Here is an 18,070-nt window from a genome sequence, read left to right as displayed (position 1 = left end):
CGGGCGCTGGGGGGGCGGCGCTGAGTCCTGCGGGGAGCGGGGGGAGGACACGGACACGCTCTGGGCGGCCCCGGGGCGGGTCGAGGCTGGCGGCGCATCCCGGTGCGGGGTGCGGGAGGTGCCGGCGGTGTGCGGGGTGCGGGGGCCCCTCCCGGCGGGGCGGGGCGTGCGCGGCCGCACGTCCGGAGCGGGGCGGGACGAGACCGGGCCGGCCCCGCGCGGCACCGGCAGAGCGCGGTGGGGCTCGCGACGGTGCAGATCCGTGCGGTGCCGCTGGGGTCGGTGCGGCTCGGCTCGGCTCCGTTTCGTTCCCTTCAGCTTGGTTCCGTTCGCTTCGCTTCGGCGCGCATCAGTTCGGCTCGACGTGATTCGGAGCGGCTCGTGTTGGATCAAAGCCGATCGGATCGGACTAGAGCTCGGCACAGCCCGGCACATTTCGGCGTAGCTTGGCACAGCTCGGCTCGGCACGGCTCGGCACCGCCCGGCACAGCTCGGCACAGCCTGCACAGCGCGGTTCGCGGCGGGGATGGCGGTGCCGGAGCCGGACGCGCGGCTGGCGCAGGAGAAGGAGGAGGAGAGCGAGGAGGAGAGCGAGGTGCTGGAGGAGAGTCCCTGCGGCCGCTGGCAGAAGCGCCGCGAGCAGGTGGGAGCCGGGCGCGGCGGGACGGGAATGCCGGAGGGCGGCCATGGGAATGCCGGGCAGGGGGACGCCGGGAGACGGGATGTGGATGACGGGGAATGGGGATGGGGACGCCGCCGCCGGGCCCGGCGGGGCCCCGGGCTGTGCGGGGCGCTCAGCGCGACCCCTCGCCCATCGCGGGGGCCGGGGCGGCCGCAGTCCCCGGGCGCGGGCAGAGCCCGCAGGTTCCCAGGGCACGGCGATGGCCGCGGCCGGAGGGCGATGCGGGGAGCGGCTCCGCGGGGAGCGAGTCCCCGGGGGCGGCCGGAGGCGCGGGGAGCCGGGCTCGGTCATGCCCGGGTCGGGGTGTGCCGGTGTGGAAAGCCGGGCTCGCCTTGTCTCGGTGCGGGGAGCCCGGTGCGGGGAGTCCGGTGCGGGGAGCGGGCTCATTGTGCCCAGGTGCGCGGGGACCGGGCTTGCCATGCCCTTGAGTGGGGAGCCGATCTCATCGTGCCCCGGTGCGGCTGCTGGTGGGGGGTGCTCCGTGCAAGGAGCCGGGTTTCTCCGTGTCTGGGGTGTCTGGAGCAAGGAGTCGGGCTCATCGCGTCCCAGTGCAGGGTGCCAGGTGCCCGAAGCCGGGCTCATTGTGCCCCACTGGGAGGGCCCAGGGGCTGGGCTCGCCATGCCCTGGTGGGGGAAGCCGCGGTGTGGAGAGCCGGGCTGTGCCCTGGGGCACTGGGGCAGTCCCGGGCACGTTCCGCAGCGCAGGGCTGCGATGCCCGCGGGACCAGCCGTGCTGGGCTGCCGACAGTCGTCCCGCGGGGCTGCTGGGGTGTCCCGGAGGGTTTTGCTGGTCTGGGTCCTTGAGCGGTGCCCGGTGGCTGCGACACAGGTCGCAGGATGGTCGCAGGATGGTCGCAGGCGCTGGCCCGGAGCTCCTGCGGGGACGGGGACTGGCCGGGTCAATGGTGGGGTCTCGGGGCCGGCCCTCACAGTCCACCCTCAGGGCTGGAGAACCCGGTTCCTCCTCTCCAGAGAAGGGGGTTAGTTCACTTCAGCTCTTCCTAGGCCAGGGCGCAGCATCGGGACCATCTCCCCAAAAATGGGGCTGGAGTCACCCTGTCTCTGTCAGGGCACCCGGGATCGGGGACCAGTCAGTGGGTGAATCCTGACCCAGGCAGGGGCGGGACAGCACCGAGGGAGAGACACGTCAGGCACTGCCGGCGCCCGAAGGGGAAAAGGCCCATCCAAGGCCGAACTGCTTATCTTCTCGTTATCTCCCCTCTCCCCGGTTAAGGACCTGGCCCCAGCGTTCAGCTCTGCCTGCGGCTGCATCTCCCAGCCTGAATTCCTAGTCTGGGCTTTGCTGAGATCTTGATAACCTGCTCCTGGCTGATAACCTGCTCCTGCCGGCGCCGTCAGCACCTGCCCTTCCATCCCTCGGTGCTGCCAGGTGCTTCCACACCCACACACCCCCATCCCCCCCATTCCTGCTCCCTCCTCCTCTCTGGAAGACACCTTCCCCACACCAGGGTGCCTAATCCTGACCCTGACCCTCGTGAAGAGAAGGACATTGAGGAGCTGGAGCACGTTCAGAGACAGGAATGGAACTGGGAAGGGTCTGGAGCAGCTGAGGGAGCTGGGAGCCTCAGCCTGGAGAAAAGGAGGCTCAGGAGGAACCTTGTGGCTCTCCACAACTCCCTGACATGAGGGGGCAGCCGGGGGGGTTGGACTCTGCTCCCAGGGAACAGCATCAGGACAAGAGGGAATGGCCTCGAACTGTGCCAGGGGAGGCTCAGGTGGGATAATGGGAAAATTCCTTCCGTCTGTTCTGGCCAAACAGTGATGTTTAACGATGAGGATTTCAACACTAATTTTGTGCAGGAGCTTTCTGGAGCGGTGCCTCCATGCTCGGATCTGGCCCAGGGAGTTCATCTTCCTGTGCAGGCGTGGGAGTAGTGGAAGCCCCCCAGTGCCATCTCCACACGAGTGCTTTGGGTTGCTGTCTCTGTGCCATGCTCTCGATCCACAGGGATTTTCCAGCTGGAGCAGTGGGAGGGGTGGGTTGGCCTTTCCAAGGGCAGGACAGCTCTTCCAGGAGAGCTGGAGTGGCAGGAAGGCTCCTTGATTGCCAAGTGGAGGAAGCTTTGTGGAAGAGCCGTGTTTGTGCAAATTCACAGATGCTTCATGACGTGCAGGAAGGAGCTGAGCGCTGCCGATCTGCTCTCCTCTCACTGCCCTCAGCACTCCCGGGATTTGTACCTATAAGGAGCTTCCCTCACTCTCCTGAAGATTCATTGTAATCATTTATTTCCCTAATCTGGTTTTGTTAGAAGAGTCAAGCCCTGTGTAGGACCTCCAGAGCTGTGCCTGATCTCTGGTTTGGAGAGCAGGGCCATCAGGGTGGCAGCGTCCTGGTGGGCAGAGCCTGAAGCTGGAATGCCAGCAGAGCAGGGGCAGGTGTCCTGCTTGACCCAGGGTGAAAAGGAGGCTCAGGGGGGACCTTCTCCCTCTCCACAACTCCCTGACAGGAGGGTGCAGCCAGGTGGGGTCCGGCTTTGCTCCCAGGGAACAAGGGACAGGACAAGGGCAAACAGCCTCGAGTTGTGCCAGGGGAGGTTTAGGTGGGATATTGGGAAAATTCCTCCTGGAAAGGGCTGCCCAGCACAACTGCCCAGGGCAGTGGTGGAGTCCCCACCCCCGGGGAGATTTAACATCCCTGTGGATGTGGCACTTGGGGACGTGGGTCAGTGGTGGCCTTGGCAGTGCTGGGGAATGGATGGACTCAGTGGGCTCAGAGGCTTTTGCAACCCAACCCACTCCATGGTTCCATGGTTCTGCAGACTGAAAGGCAGCGTCCGATACATTAACAGTAATGTTCATTGATGATGTGGGCACAAAGACTGCACCTTGTTTTCACACACAGGGCTGTGCTGGGCCTGCCCTGCCCCCCTGGGAATGAACCAGCTCTCCTCCCAACCTCCTTTGCCTGTTTATGATCATTTATTCCTCAGGGATGTGAAGTCACAGGTTGCTGCAAGCAGCTCAGGGAACAGCAGCACTCGGACAAGGTGTGAGGAGAAGCAGCGCTGTGACCCTCATGGTGTCACAGCCCCAGCCCTGCCCTGCCCCTCTCAGTGCTCTCCTGTTGTTTGTGAACTGCTGCTGGCACAGAATTTTCCACGTGGGAACACCAGGGCTCTTTCAGCCTTGCTTTGATGACCTCATTTGCTTTTCCCACCCACCCTGGGGAATATGAGCAGAAGGGAGAAGAAACTTGGTTTTCTGCTCCTGTGAAAAGTTTTGCACCTTTGCTGGTCTGAGCGGGGGTTGTGGCCGAGCCCCAGCACCTTGTGCTGGGATGAGTCTGGTTTATCCCTGCTGGTTTGTGTTCCCAAACCCTCAATCCACCCAGAAAGGGGGGGGGGTTGTGACCAGCAGGTGTTTGCTGGTCACGAGTGCTGGTCCCACCATGCTCATCTGTCACATTTTCTGGGTTCAGGCCGTGATTTCCACATCCTCCCCCTCATCTCTCCCACCCATCAGCGCCTGTCAGTCCTGCCCATTGTGCTCCATATGGGAATGCCCTCGTGCTCTGGGTTCCTGAGGGCCTTCCCCTTGGGATGAGAGTGGTGTGTGCTGTGGCAAAGCTCAGCTGTGGTTCATGGATGGAACTGTGGAGTTGTTCTTGTAATTTATTCCTCTAAGCAACCCCAGAGCTGTCTCTTGCTCATAATTCTGCTGCTGCTTCCAGTGTGGGATTTGTTTTGGAGCGCCCTTGGACTTCGGTGAGGGAAGGGATGGGGCATCCAGAGGGACCTGGGCAGGCTGGGGAGGTGGGACCAAGGGAACGTCGTGAAGTCCAACAAGGGCAAGGGAAGTTCCTGCACCTGGGTTGGGTCCCAGCACAGACACAGGATGGGGGGATTGGCTGGAAAGAGTCCCTGGGGAGAAAGACCTGAGGGTGCTAGGAAAGGCTGGACATGCCCCAGCCACGTGCACTGGGATCCCAAACCTCCTGCTGCGTGGGCAGCAGGGCAGTTGGGGATTCTGCCCCTCTGCCCTGCTCAGGTGAGGCCCCACCTGCAGAGCTGCCCCAGCCCTGGGGAACAACATCAGGAGCACATGGAGCTGCTGGAGAGTCCAGAGGTGCCAAGGAGCTGCTCCAGGGCTGGAGCCCCTCTGCTCTGGAGCCAGACTGGGAGAGCTGGGGGTGCTCACCTGGAGAAGAGAAGCTCTGAGGAGAGCTCAGAGCCCCTTCCAGGGCCTAAAGGGGCTCCAGGAGAGCTGGAGAGGGACTGGGGACAAGGGATGGAGGGACAGGTCACAGGGAATGGCTTCCCACTGCCAGAGGGCAGGGATGGGTGGGATATTGGGAAGGAATTCCTGGCTCTGAGGGTGAGGAGGCCCTGGCACAGAGAAGCTGTGTCTGCCCCATGCCTGGAAGTTTTCAAGGCCAGGCTGGACAGGGCTTGGAGCATCCTGAGACAGTGGAAGGTGTCCCTGTCCATGGCATGGGGTGGCACTGGGGGTCTTGAAGATCCCTTCCTGCCCACTCCGTCCTGGGATTCTACAATTCCAACTCTGAGCTTTAATTCATCCAGCAGGATGAAAGAAGGGAAAGAGGGAAACGACAGTTCAAATGCAAAAAAGAAGTGCTGAAGCAGAATTTAAAGAAAATAAAGTGATGTTGAAAAATTAGCAAGAGAGGGAGGTTTTGGGGTGTTACTGTAGGTTCCCAGAGATCAGAAAATGAAAACAAAACATGGAAAAATAGTGTAAGTGCTGGAATCCTGTGAGGTGCAGGGGGTTCCCATTTTTAGGCATTAATGAGGTTTGCAGTTGGCAGCGGATCGCTGGTTCCATGGTGGATGATTTGGGAAGGCTCCAACTATGCAATATCTGCCACAGGGTTATTTTTAAAAGCCGCTTTGTTGCCAGCCGTCCCCAGGGATCTGGGCTCAGAGCGTGCGGAGCTGTGAGGAGCTTTTCCAGCACGGGGGGGATCAGCTGGAGGACTTGGCTCCTTCTTTTCCTGCCATCTCTTTTGTTCCTGCCCCTTTCTGCTTCTGCAGCTTTTGTTTGCTGCGGGTGAACTCTGCAGGGTGAGTTTGGGGTGACTCTGCCGAGCTCAGCTGATCTTGCAGGTGAACTTCCGAGACTTTTGGGTTAATATCCAAGAATTTAGGGTTAATGTCTGAGAATTTAGGCTAAGATCCAAAACTTTAGAGTTAATAGCCAAGAATTTGGGGTTAATATCCAACCTTTAGGACAGTGAAGGCTTCACCCTGACTGCGCTCTGAACAGGGGTTTTGGGGCACCCCAGAGGCTTCTAGCTGAGGATAAACCAAGAGGAAATGGAATTCTAGTGGAAAACTCACCAGTAGATAAATGTTGCTGGAAGCAGACAGTGGAGTTCTGTCCCCAGCACGTGCTCTGGGGGTCTGGCAGGGAACAAGCCTTGGCTCTGCCAGATTTAGAGTCCTCCCCATCACCCTCCAAGCTCGTGTGGGCGGTGCAGGGCCTGTTCTGGATGGTGCCTCAGGGCCGCTCTCCCCGTGCCACGTTCTCCATTTCACGGAGCCTTTAATCCTTCGGGATCTTACCCGGCCACAACAATCCTGTGCCTTGTTCTTGCTGCTGGGGAGGGAGTTGACGTCAGCCCGCAGTGAGGCTTCAGTGCAGGAACTTGTGGTTTTTCATGCAGGAGCACGCTCCTTTATCCCCCTCCATATTCTGCAAGGAATGCCTGGGTTCAGCTCCTTTATCCCCATCCATATTCTGCAAGGAATGCCTGGTTGCAGCTCCTTTATCTCCATCCATATTCTACGAGGAGTGCCTGGTTGCAGCTCCTTTATCCCCATCCATATTCTACGAGGAGTGCCTGGTTGCAGCTCCTTTATCCCCATCCATATTCTACGAGGAGTGCCTGGTTGCAGCTCCTTTATCCCCATCCATATTCTACGAGGAGTGCCTGGTTGCAGCTCCTTTATCCCCATCCATATTCTACGAGGAATGCCTGGTTGCAGCTCCTTTAGCCCCATCCATATTGTGCACAGGAATTCCTAGCTGCAGCTCCTTTATCCCATCCCTGTGCTGTACAGGAACTCCTGGCTGCAGCCCGGTGCTCTCTGCCTGCTCCAAGGCAGTCCCTGTGTCCTGACTCTCCTCTGTTTCCCAAACGGATGCAGCTCCTCAGCTCCCAGACCCTTCCTCCTGTGCTCCCCCCCCCCGAACTGTTACAATTACTGGCATTTGCCATGTTTTCTTCCCTTCCCTTTCCTGTCTTTATCCAAGCTTTTTTGGCCCTTTCCCTCGCTTTCCCAAGGGGGTGGTTTTGTTTGCAGTGCCCAGATATTGCAGCCGAGTCCTGCAGGCTTAAGCCCCCTCTGTGCCCCTTGGCTCTTTCCTGCTTTTCCTCTGCTGAAACCGGAGACCTCTCGCAGTCCTAGAGGATTTTGTATTCCACTGCTGGGGCTGGGGGTGTCCCGGGCCATGTTACCGCACGGATGAAGCTGCTGGAGTGCTGCGGGTTAGCTCCTCACTGAGCAGTTGGACAGCAAACCTGTGGCTGAGCTTCATGCAGAGATGACAGACTGGTCACCAAGGGTTTCCTTGGCTTTCCTGGAGCTGCTTTGCTGATGGCTCAGCTGGTTAGCTGGGCAAAAACAGGGAAATCAGACCAAATTCCTCTGAGCTGGGCTGATTCCTGTTGGTCACTGCTCCTGCCCGGCCCACAGAGGCTGCTGGCTGCAGCTTCCCGCTGGGCTCGGGTGCTCATCCAGCACACTCTGGTGTATCCTGGCTGAGCACTGCAAAGGCTCCCTGGGTGTTTGTCCCCGGGCTGGACTGGTGGGCACTGGGGGCCTGTGCAGTGGGATGGAGTATGGCATTCCCATGGAATGGGGCACAGCATAACCACGGAATGGGGTGCAGGAAGCCCATGGGATAGGGCGCAGGAAGCCCATGGGATAGGGCACAGGAAGCCTATGGGATGGGGCACTGCATGTCTACAGGGATGGGATACAGGATGCTCAGGGATGGGATACCACCTGCTCATCCTCCCCTTGGGCATCCCCTGCTCCCACTTTCTGCCCCAACCCCTCTGGGCTCCACTTGCCCAGTGCAGGCTGGCACTGGGATCCTCTCCCTTTCCTCCTGGATCCTGCAGAGCCCTGTACCACTGCCAGCCCCATTTCCTGGGAGAGGGTGCTGGGCTTGTCTCACCTCCCAGGGCTGGGCAGTGCTGGGCTGGGGCTGACCCCAGGTTTGTGTCCCCTTCCCGGGGCCATGCAGGGCCTGGGGGTAAAGCAAACATTGCTCCAGGCTCCAGGCTTGCGCAGGGAACGGCTTCTCCCAGGAAATAACAACCCTGGTACTGCCCCATGCAGGATCTCTCCTGGCTCTGGTCTGGGCAGTGGAAAAATACTCCTCTGTCCCTTTCCTGCAGCAGTGGCCGGAGAACAGGGATCACAGTGTTTGCTCCGGCAGCTGCTGGGCAGGAGGGAAGGGCAGCTGTAGGCATGGAGGGAAGCAAAGGCTTCCCGCCCTCCCACCCATGGGCTGGGGCACCCTCCAGCTGCGTTCCCGAGGAGCCCTGCTCAAGATCCCGCTGGGAGAGGCAGGATCCCTGTCCATGGGATTACACAGGGACCCCTGTGCTGCTGTGGCAGCAGGAATCTCCTGTGAATGGACAGTGGCCTCCCACTGCCAGAGGGCACAGTTAGGTGGGATATTGGGAAGGAATTCCTCCCTGTGAGGGTGGTGAGATGCTGCAATGGATTTCCCAGAGAAGCTGTGGCTGCTCCTGGATCCCTGGAAGTGTCCAAGGCCGGGTCAGACAGGGCTTGGAGTAACCTGGGCTAGTGGAAGGCGTCCCTGCCCATGGCAGGGGGTGAAAGGAGATGAGCTTTAAGGTCTCTTCCTACCCACTGGACTGGACTTTGATGATTCTGTGACAGGGAGAGTTCCTGGAAAAGACCTGGGTGCCGTGGGTGTCCCTCCTGCCCTGGGTGGGGCAGCTCTGCCACTGCCCATCCTGTGGGGTTGTCCCTGACTCTGTCCCTGCCCGCTCTCCCAGGCCCGGAGCACAGCCCCTCACTGGGGTGGTTTTCCTGGTTGATTGAGCAGCCCTGCTGCTTTCTGCCCCAGCTCTGCTCCTTCTTCGAGGCTCCAGGATGGAACTGGTCACCAGTACCTGCCTGTGGCACCATGTGGCACGGGGTGAGCTGTGCCGGTGGCAGAGCTCACCCTGTGCCTCCCTGCCCTCAGCTGGGGCTCCTCAGCCGGTCGGGCACAGGGCTGAATTAGTGCTGAGATCATGGGTTTGTGAGAGACAGGATCAAATGCTTTACTGGAATCAAAATATTTTCCATCTCGTGCATTCCCTTCACCTGCTCGTTGTGTAACAGGATCTCACGGACAGAACAGGTTTGTCTGGCACCGCGGATTCCTTGGCAGAGCCGCAGGGCTGAGCTGCTCTGCCGTGGGCCCTTGGGTGTCCCCAGCCCTGAGTGCTCCTGCCAGCTGAGGGACAGGTGGATCTGTCATTGCCCAGGGCTGCTGCTGGTCCCAGTTCCCTCCCTGGGGACAGAGGGGCTGCAGGTGGCCCTTCTGGTGTTGAATGGGGCCCCTGAAGCAGGAGCTGGGAGCTGTGAGCAGAGCCTGGGAGCCTGGAGTGTGTTCCCAGCTCGGGAGAGGGGCACGGCAAGGGCACAGAGGGGGTCAGTGATCCCTCACCCCTGGGGTCCCACAGGCTCTGCCTGTGCTGCCGCTCCATGTCCCTGACCTTTGGGGACCTTCAGGACACAGCTCAGGTGTCCCTGACTGGGGCCTCAGCCCTCTCAGCTCATTTTTTTCCTTTCCCATGTTTTCTGAAGCGATTTCTATGTTGCAACAGCCACCCCTGCCCTGCCTGGGGCCACAGCCGGGGACGGCAGGGCACAGCCTCGGTCAGGGCCAGGGGACACGAGGTTTGGGGGGGCCACGGGTGGCCCAGCACCAGCAGCCCCCGCAGAGACTCCCCCCCTTCCCTGCTGCCCGCGGGGTGTCCCAGTGCCCGGCACTCCGTGCTCCCGTGTCCCACGAGGAGCCGGACACGGCCCTCCCTGTCACCCAGCTCCCGGGACGCTGGGGTGGGCAGGCCGGGCTGGGATTCACTCTGCAGAGGTTTTCCAGGCACGCTCAGTCCTGAGGGCCGGCAAATCCCGCCCGTTCCCGGCACCAAATGTCGGGGTGGCACAAGGAGTGAGATAATCCGTGCACACAGTGAGCGGGGAATCGTGGAATGGTTCGGGTGGAAGGGACCTTACAGACCGCCCTGCCATGGGAGCAAAACCTCCTCTCCCCGTTATTCCCAGCCCCATCCACCAGCTGCTCTCCCAGGCCCCAGAGCTGCATCCCCGAGCCCGTTCCTGTGCCTGTCTCAGCCCTCGTTGACGAGAAAACCTCAGAAGGGAGCGATTGATTGGAAGCTGCAACCTGATCTTTGGTAAACCCGCTCTGCCCCGTCCCCAGCGATCGTTCCGGGCGCCGGCCGAGCCTTTCTGGCAGCGGGGGCTGTCCCAGCCCGGCGCTGGAGAGGCGCCGGTTCCGCTGCTGCTCACGACGAGCAGCGCACGGAGCTGCCGGGAGCGCTGGACAACCACGGAGGATAACCACGGAGGACAACCACGCGGGATAACCACGGAGGACAACCACGGGGGATAACCACGCGGGATAACCACGGGGGAAAACCACGGAGGACAACAACGGGGGATAACCACGCGGGATAACCACGCAGACCCGCGCCGCTGCCTTTTGCCCCAGTCAGGCTGTGCAGAAAATGCCGCGTTTATTTATTTATGGAGGCCGGGCCGGAGCTCGGAGCGGGAGCAGCTGGTGGGGATCAGCTTTGTTCCCACTCAGCTCAAGACGGAACACGTTCATGTCCGCACGGAGCGGGGAAGGTTCCTCCTCCCCGTCACGTTCCAGAGCCTCCCGGAGCCCGGCACATCCACTGCCTGGGCCCTGAGCACCGGGATGCCCCTCAGGCTCTGAAAGCAGCTTGTTCGGAGGTGTGAAGGACCCCCCGGGCCCCTGCTGTGCAGCACCAGGGAGGATGGGCTTTAAGGTTCCTCCAACCCAAAGCAGTCTGTGGTTCCAAGACGATTCTGTGATTCCCACTCTGGCTGTGAGTGCAGTGGGATCACTGGGATCACTGGAAAGGCTGTGGCTGAGTCCCTGGCCGTCCGTGCTGGGCTTTGTGCGGAGCACGTGGAGCCTGTGCCGGGCAGAACAAGGAACAGAGGTGCTTTGTGTGGCCGCAGCACGAACTGGGCCACGAACTGCCTGGGCGTGCCCTGCTAATGAGCTGGGGGTGCTGAGCGCCTACGGCTGCCCCAAGCCCCGCAGGGACCAGCCCTGGCAGCAGGACGAGCCCCGAACCCGGGCAGTGGGATGAGCCCCAGCAGTGGGAGCAGCTCTGGCATCAGGACAAGCCCTGGCAGCAGGATGAGCCCTGAGCCCCAGCCGTGGGCTGAGCCCCAAGCCCCACCATCAGCACACCAGTACCTGCCCCGGGAGCAGCAGGACAATCCCCCTTTTCCTCTGACTTCCCACTGTGCCCCTGCTCGGCCTGATGGGGGCACAGCCCCAGCCCTGAAGTGCCCCCAACCCCACAGGAAGGGGCAGGAGCAGGTGGGGCTGCAGTCCCACTCTCCAGGGATGCTTTGGGGTAGGCAGTGGGTCAGGATGCAGTGGGTCAGGATCCAGCAGGCACCACTGCTGGGAGGCAGGAGCCCTGTCCTGGGGCGGGAGTCTGAGCCAGGTGCCTTGGAGTGGGTTTTACCTGGGCTGGAGATGGGTCCTGGTGGTCGTGGCTGGTCTGGGGACCAGGAGGGTCCTTGCAGGATGTCACCTGTGAAGGTGACACCCACAGAGCTGCTCTGCATGGGGTCCTGGGATGCGGATCTGTGACCTCGGGGGATGGGAAGTGCTGGGACAGATCCGGGGGCTGTACGCAGGCTCCTCAGGATGCTCAGAGATGATGTGGCGGCTTTGGTTTGACCACACCTTCTGATTTTCCCTGGACAGTGCAGGTACGGGTTGCTCCCCCACGGCTTCTGGGCTGGGTGGGCAGGGCAGGTCCCCACCTGTATGCAGGAGTGGGGCCCGTGACTGTCACCCCCAGTGAAAAGCCAGAGGGGACAGCTTGGGACCTGCTTGAAGGGCTGGTTCTCCTGCTCCCTCCTGGCCCAGAGCTCCCAAAGGACAGGCACCAGCTGGAGATTTGCTCCACGCTCCAGTTCCCAGCCAGAGCCTCTTCCGCGGCCACTCCAGGCACCTTAATTCCAAAAAAGCTTTATTTGTAAGACAGTGCCATGTTGCCATGGCAGGGAGTGTTGTAAGAGCATAGAGGCTCTGCTTTTCCTGAGCAGGAATCAGGTTTCTGCAATCAGGTGATTTATTTATTATTTTGTATTTATTTATTAATGCTTTTACTCTGGGAAGTGTCAGTGTCAACCATTCTGGATGTGCCACTGCTCTGCCAGTGACACGGAGGGGATTGCACAACAAAGCTGTAGTCACAAGGTACCCACCCGAGGGGTGGGTTCATGTGGTCAGAAAACCTCTGAATTCCCAGAAGTGGCTGGAGCTGGGGCCATGGATAAACCAGTCAGATAAACCAGTAAGGTCTGGCTGATCAGGCCAGGATGAGCTGTTCCTATGCCACAGCCAAAAGAAAACAGATTTTTTTTTTTTTTTTTTTTTTTTTTTTTTTTGTGAATTGCCTGTGGAGCAGGTGGTGCCATCCTCCCCCAGGCCACCCCTGTCCCCTCAGTGCGTCCCTCAAGCCTTCCCTTCCCCCAGGTGAACCAGGGGAACATGCCCGGCATCCAGAGCACCTTCCTGGCCATGGACACGGAGGAGGGCGTGGAGGTGGTGTGGAACGAGCTGCTCTTCACTGACAAGAAGGCCTTCAAAGCACACGAGGTGAGACCCTGAGACCCCCCCCACCTTCCTGGGTGGGGCATAGCCTGGCAGGATGGGCCTGGGCCTTCCTTGGCTGCTCCCTCAAAGGCAGCTCCAGTGTCCTCTGCACTGCAGACCAGTGTCCCCGTGACGTCCCCAGCTCTTGGGGTGCCCTGCCCCATCCCAGAACCCACACCTCCCCTGTTCTGCCCCATCCCAGGACCCACACTTCCCCTGTCCTGCCCCATCCAAGGACCCACACCTCCCCTGTGCTCTGTGTGCCCCCAGGAGAAGATCAAGACCATGTTTGAGCAGCTGGTGCTGGTGGATCACCCCAACATTGTGAAGCTCCACAAGTACTGGCTGGATGTGAAGGACTCGAAGGCACGGGTAGGGGGTCTGGGGGGGGCACAGGGGAAGCAGGTGGGATCCCAGCTCTGCTCCTCATCCTGCTCCTGGGCCTACCTTCCCCATGTGGGGCCGGGCTGGGGGGGAGCTGACCCCCTGTCCCCTGCTAGGTCATCTTCATCACGGAGTACGTGTCCTCAGGGAGCCTAAAGCAGTTCCTGAAGAAAACCAAGAAGAACCACAAGGCCATGAATGCCCGGGTGAGTTCCCAGGAGCATGACAGGGGGTCCAGCTGGAGCGGGTGGCTCTGGCCGTGTCCTAGGAGGGTCTCTGGGATCTTACAGGGCAGAGCAGGTGGGGGTTGCTGTTCCCTGGGTCGCATGGGGACCCTGCTGGACCCCAGGGGAGCCCAAACTGGATCCCACTGGCTCCAAGGTGGGAGTGGCTGCAGTGGGTGACACTGCCCAGGGCTGGCACCTGGGGACAAGGGACCAGCATCCCCTGCAAAGCCACTGCCCAGGGCTGGTGTGAGGGACCTGTGGGATGATCCAGAGCCACCCCTGCCATGGGCAGGGACACCTCCCACTGTCCCAGGCTGCTCGAAGCCCCAATGTCCAACCTGGCCTTGGACACTTCCAGGGATCCAGGGGCAGCCACAGCTGCTCTGGGCAACCTGTGCCAGGGCCTCACCATGCTCGCAGGGAACAATTCCTTCCCAATATCCCATCCATCCCTGCCCTCTGGCAGTGGGAAGCCTTTCCCCCTTGTCCTGTCCCTCGATCTCTTGTCCAAAGTCCCTCCCAGCTCTCCTGCAGCCTTGAGCCATTTGCTGGAGTCATTTGAGCAGGGAACAGGGGCTGCTTTTGTGGGACAGCGTGGGACACACCCCTGAGCCTCAGCCGGGCCTAGTGGGATGTCCCCGTCGCTGGGAAGGGGTGGGAAGGACCCTGAGCCTTGGCAGGGCACAGGGGGATGTCCCCATCGCTGGGAAGGGGTGGGAAGGACCCTGAGCCTTGGCAGGGCACAGGGGGATGTCCCCGTCACTGGGAAGGGGTGGGAAGGACCCTGAGCCTTGGCAGGGCACAGGGGGATGTCCCTGTCGCTGGGAAGGGGTGGGAAACCCTGGCCTGGCTGTAGGTGCTGATGTGTCCTCGCTGACGGAGCTCTGTCCCTGCCCTAGGCCTGGAAGCGCTGGTGCACCCAAATCCTCTCGGCTCTCAGGTGAGGCTCCCCTGGCTCCCTGCCCTGCCCCGCAGGGTCCCGGGGGCTGCGGGCTGTGCTCGGGACACCCCTGTGTCCCCCCAGCTTCCTGCACTCCTGTGAGCCCCCCATCATCCACGGCAACCTCACCAGCGACACCATCTTCATCCAGCACAACGGGCTCATCAAGATCGGCTCCGGTGGGGCAGTGCTGGCCCCACCCCAGGGGTCTGGAGGGGTCTGGGGGGTCTGGGGGTGTCAGAGGGGTTCAAGGGGGTCTGAGGGATGCAAAGGGGTCTGAGGGGTCTGAGACGGTCCAAGGGGGTCTGCGGGGGTCCGAGGGGTCCAAGGGGTCTGAGGAGTCCAAGGGGGTCTGGGGGGTCCAAGGGGTTTAAGATGGTTCAAGAGGGCCCAGGGGGTCTGAGGGGGCCAGGGGGGTCTGAGGGGATCCAAGGGGGTCTGAGGGGTACAAGGGGGTTGGCAGGAGGAAGGGGGCAGGGGTTATGTGGGGTGGGGGGGAGTCCTAGCCGGACAGGAGCTCCAAGAGTTGTGGGGTCCCTTTTGGGGTGCCAACCTTGGCATTACCTGTTCTTCTCCTCTGTCCCCTCCTGCCTCCCCAATGCCCGGCTCCCTCTGGCGCTGCCTGGCAGTCTGGCACCGGGTGTTTGCCAACGGTGAGTGACCCATGGCCACCTCCCAGCGTGTCCCCTGCCCTGGGGACACCCCCCTGCGGCCCCTGAGCCCCCACCAGGGGGGCACTGGACACAGGGGATGATCCTGGGCTCTGTGGGGAGGGGGGGACCTTCATCCCTCTAGGAATTGCTGCTCCTGGGTGGGAGCGGAGAGATCTCCTGGGATGGGGTGGGCAGGGGCACACACAAATCCCCCCTCACCCCCTCAGACCCCCACGGGTGGGCACACACAGACTCCCCTCAGACCCTGCCCCATCTCACTCCCCCAGCGCTCCCGGACGATCTCCGCAGCCCCATCAGGATCGAGCGGGAGGAGCTGCGGAACCTGCACTTCTTCCCTCCGGAATACGGCCGTGAGTGGGGGCTGGGACGGGGGGAATGGGGGACATGGGGGGTCGGGCACAGGCAGGGAAGAACAGGGGAGGGCAGGAAGAAGTGTCTACAGGGATGGCGTGGGGGTCTACAGGTGGGGGTCCAGGCCTGAGGCTCTGTCCTGATGTGTCCTGGTCCGTGTTCCAGAGAAGGCAGATGGGACAGCCGTGGACATCTTCTCCTTCGGGATGTGTGCGTTGGAGGTGCGGAGCGGGACGGACCCTGGGAATGGTGGGACCCTGGCCCTTGTCCGGGGGTGTCCTTTGTCCGGGGGTGTCCCTTGATGGGAGGTGTCCCTTGTCCGGGATGGCCCTTGTTGGGAGGTGTCCTTTGTCCCGGGATGTCCCTTGTCCAGGGGTGTCCTTTGTCCAGGGGTGTCCTTTGTCCAGGGGTGTCTCTTGTCTGGGGCGTCCCTTGTCCCTGCCCTGTCTGGGGGTGTCCTTTGGGAAGCCCCCATGGACTGGCCGTGCTTCCTCTTGCAGATGGCCGTGCTGGAGATCCAGACCAACGGGGACACGCGGGTCTCAGAGGAGGCCATTGCGCGGGCCCGGCATTCCCTGGATGATCCCAACATGCGGGTGAGTGCAGCTGGAGGAGCCTGCTGGGGGTAAATCCCTGTCCTGCACCACTCCTGGGATGTAAATCCCACCCTGTATCCTTCCTGGCGGTAAACCCCTGTCGTACATCCCTCCTGGGTGCAAATCCTGCCAGTTCCCAGTAGGTGCAGGTGGGGTCTGGCCCTGTACCATGGGTGCCTGTTTTCCCTCAGAGCTGTGGTCTCCCGAGTATCTGTGCCCCTTCCCAAGCTCCATCTCACCTCCTCAGAAGGCCCACATGGATCCCAGGGAACAGAGAACAAGCTGCCCCACAAATATTTGGGAACAGAGTTTAATAAGGAGACAGGGCAGTTTGGGGGGTAGTTGGGATTCGGGCTCAGCCAGAGGAAGGCATGGAACAGCCGGAACCTTTGATCCCCCTCCATCCTCTCTGACCCACTCAACCCCCCTTCCTCTTCCTTTGGCAGTCTCCAAGACATCCCATAATGAGTTTGTACATTCCCCAAATTCTCTTGTTTGATCACAGGATTTCTCGAGGCATCCCACAGTAAATCCTGCCCCTTAGATCCCACAGTTCCCACGACTCGGGAGAGCCAGGGAGTCTCCTCCGCAGAGCATCGGCTCCAGGAGTGGTTGGAGTCACGCCCAAGGGTCTCTGGGGCAGGTGGCTCTGAGGGGTCCAGTCGAGGGGTGCACACCTGGCACCCTTGGGATCACTTTTGGATCTATCCCAGATATCCTGGCCCATTCCCTGTCAGCAGCACGGCAGGAGCTGCAGGAACAGTGGCAAACCGGGCTCCTCTGCTCTCAGTGAGCAGGAATGGGCAGATCCCTTGGATTCCGCTGCTCATCCTGCCCTTTCCCCACTCCTACCACCACATTCCTGCTCTCGGGGCTGATCCTGGTCCTGCCCCTTCTCCTGCAGCCTTTGCTGGGCTCACACCCAGGATGGGGCCAGTGGGGACCTGCTTCCCATCTCTGCCCACCCAGAATTCTGCTGTGGCTCCCTGTCCTGGGGCTCCTGCTGCAGAAAGAGCCCTTTGGATCCATTTCCTGGGAAATTGTATCAAAAATAGTGTGACCTCAGGCCTAGGGCAGTGACCCCTGTGCTGGCACTGCTGGGGCCCCTCCAGTCCTGGGGTAGGTTTGGGGTGCCCAGATAAGGACATTGAGGTGCTGCAGCATGTCCAGGGAAGGAAACAGAGCTGGGGAAAGGTCTGGAGCACCAGGAACAGCTGAGGGAGCTGGGAAAGGGGCTCAGCCTGGAGAAAAGGAGGCTCAGGGGGGACCTTCTGGCTCTGCACAACTCCCTGACAGGAGGGGGCAGCCAGGGGAATTGGGTTCTGCTCCCAAGGAACAGGAGACAGGACAAGGGGAAATGGCCTCAGGCTGTGCCAGGGGAGGCTCAGGCTGGACATCAGGAGGAATTTCTTCAAGGAAAGGGTGGTCAGGCCTTGGGAGGGGCTGCCCAGGGCAGTGTGGAGTCCCCGACCCTGGAGGTGTCCAAGGAGTGACTTGGACACTCGGTGCTCTGGGCTGGTGACAAGGTGGGGGTCGGGCACAGGGTGGACTCAGTGGTCTAGGAGCTCTTTTCCAGCCTTAGTGATTCCTGTGATGGTTCTGTGCTTGTGTGAAGTGCTCCTGTGAGAGGAGCAGGGGCATGTCCTGCTCTGTTCCAGCTCGTGCCCCTGTTCTTATCCCAGGAGTTCATCCTGTCCTGCCTGACCCTCAACCCGGACAAGCGCCCGACCGCCCACAACCTCCTCTTCCACCGGGTGCTCTTCGAGGTCCATTCCCTGAAGCTGCTGGCAGCCCATTGCTTCATCAACCACCAGTGTGAGTGCCCGGGACCACCTGGATCTTTGAGCTCATCTTCTCCCAAGGAGCCAGGCTGGGAGAGCTGGGAATGTTCAGCATGGAGAAGAGAAGGGTCCAAGGAGACGTCAGAGCCCCTTCCAGTGCCTAAAGGGAGAGCTGGAGATATCTTTGGACAAGTGATGGAGTGACAGCACAAGGGGGAATGGTTTCCCATTGCCAGAGGGCAGGGATAGATGGGATAATGGGAAAGAATTCCTGACTGTGAGGGTGGGGAGGCCCTGGCACAGGTTGCCCAGAGAAGCTGTGGCTGCCCCATCCCTGGAAGTGTTCCAGGCGAGGTTGGACAGGGCTTGGAGCAGGCTGGGATAGGGGAAGGTGTCCCTGTCCATGGCAGGGAGTGGGACTGGATGGGATTTAAGGTCCCTCCCACACAAACCATCCCGTGATTCCATGTGCAGAGCCTGGGGAGGGAGGCGGTGACTCCCATCCCCTCCCTGGAGTAGGGGCTGCAG

General features: G+C 61.2%; 1 protein-coding gene across 2 annotated transcripts in view; it reads left to right on the top strand.

Annotated features, from left to right (window-relative positions):
- The first annotated feature begins 236 nt into the window (after positions 1 to 236).
- The window catches only part of NRBP2 (nuclear receptor binding protein 2), a 23,817-nt gene continuing 5,983 nt past the window's right edge, over positions 237 to 18,070 (top strand). Inside the window, exons 1-11 of one of the 2 annotated variants that reach the window (XM_069005678.1) lie at positions 237 to 643; positions 12,470 to 12,592; positions 12,860 to 12,955; positions 13,090 to 13,179; positions 14,100 to 14,140; positions 14,225 to 14,319; positions 14,770 to 14,793; positions 15,081 to 15,164; positions 15,331 to 15,386; positions 15,666 to 15,761; positions 17,444 to 17,576. In XM_069005678.1, coding sequence (XP_068861779.1) covers positions 527 to 643; positions 12,470 to 12,592; positions 12,860 to 12,955; positions 13,090 to 13,179; positions 14,100 to 14,140; positions 14,225 to 14,319; positions 14,770 to 14,793; positions 15,081 to 15,164; positions 15,331 to 15,386; positions 15,666 to 15,761; positions 17,444 to 17,576 — 955 coding nt within the window. In that variant the 5' untranslated portion in view covers positions 237 to 526. Of the gene's footprint in view, positions 644 to 12,469; positions 12,593 to 12,859; positions 12,962 to 13,089; positions 13,180 to 14,099; positions 14,141 to 14,224; positions 14,320 to 14,769; positions 14,794 to 15,080; positions 15,165 to 15,330; positions 15,387 to 15,665; positions 15,762 to 17,443; positions 17,577 to 18,070 lie in introns of both variants that reach the window. The other variant, XM_069005677.1, reaches the window with a different exon arrangement.

Source organism: Aphelocoma coerulescens, chromosome 2 (genome assembly GCF_041296385.1).
Source record: "Aphelocoma coerulescens isolate FSJ_1873_10779 chromosome 2, UR_Acoe_1.0, whole genome shotgun sequence".
NCBI lineage: Eukaryota > Metazoa > Chordata > Aves > Passeriformes > Corvidae > Aphelocoma > Aphelocoma coerulescens.
This window is presented reverse-complemented; position numbering and strand designations above follow the sequence as displayed.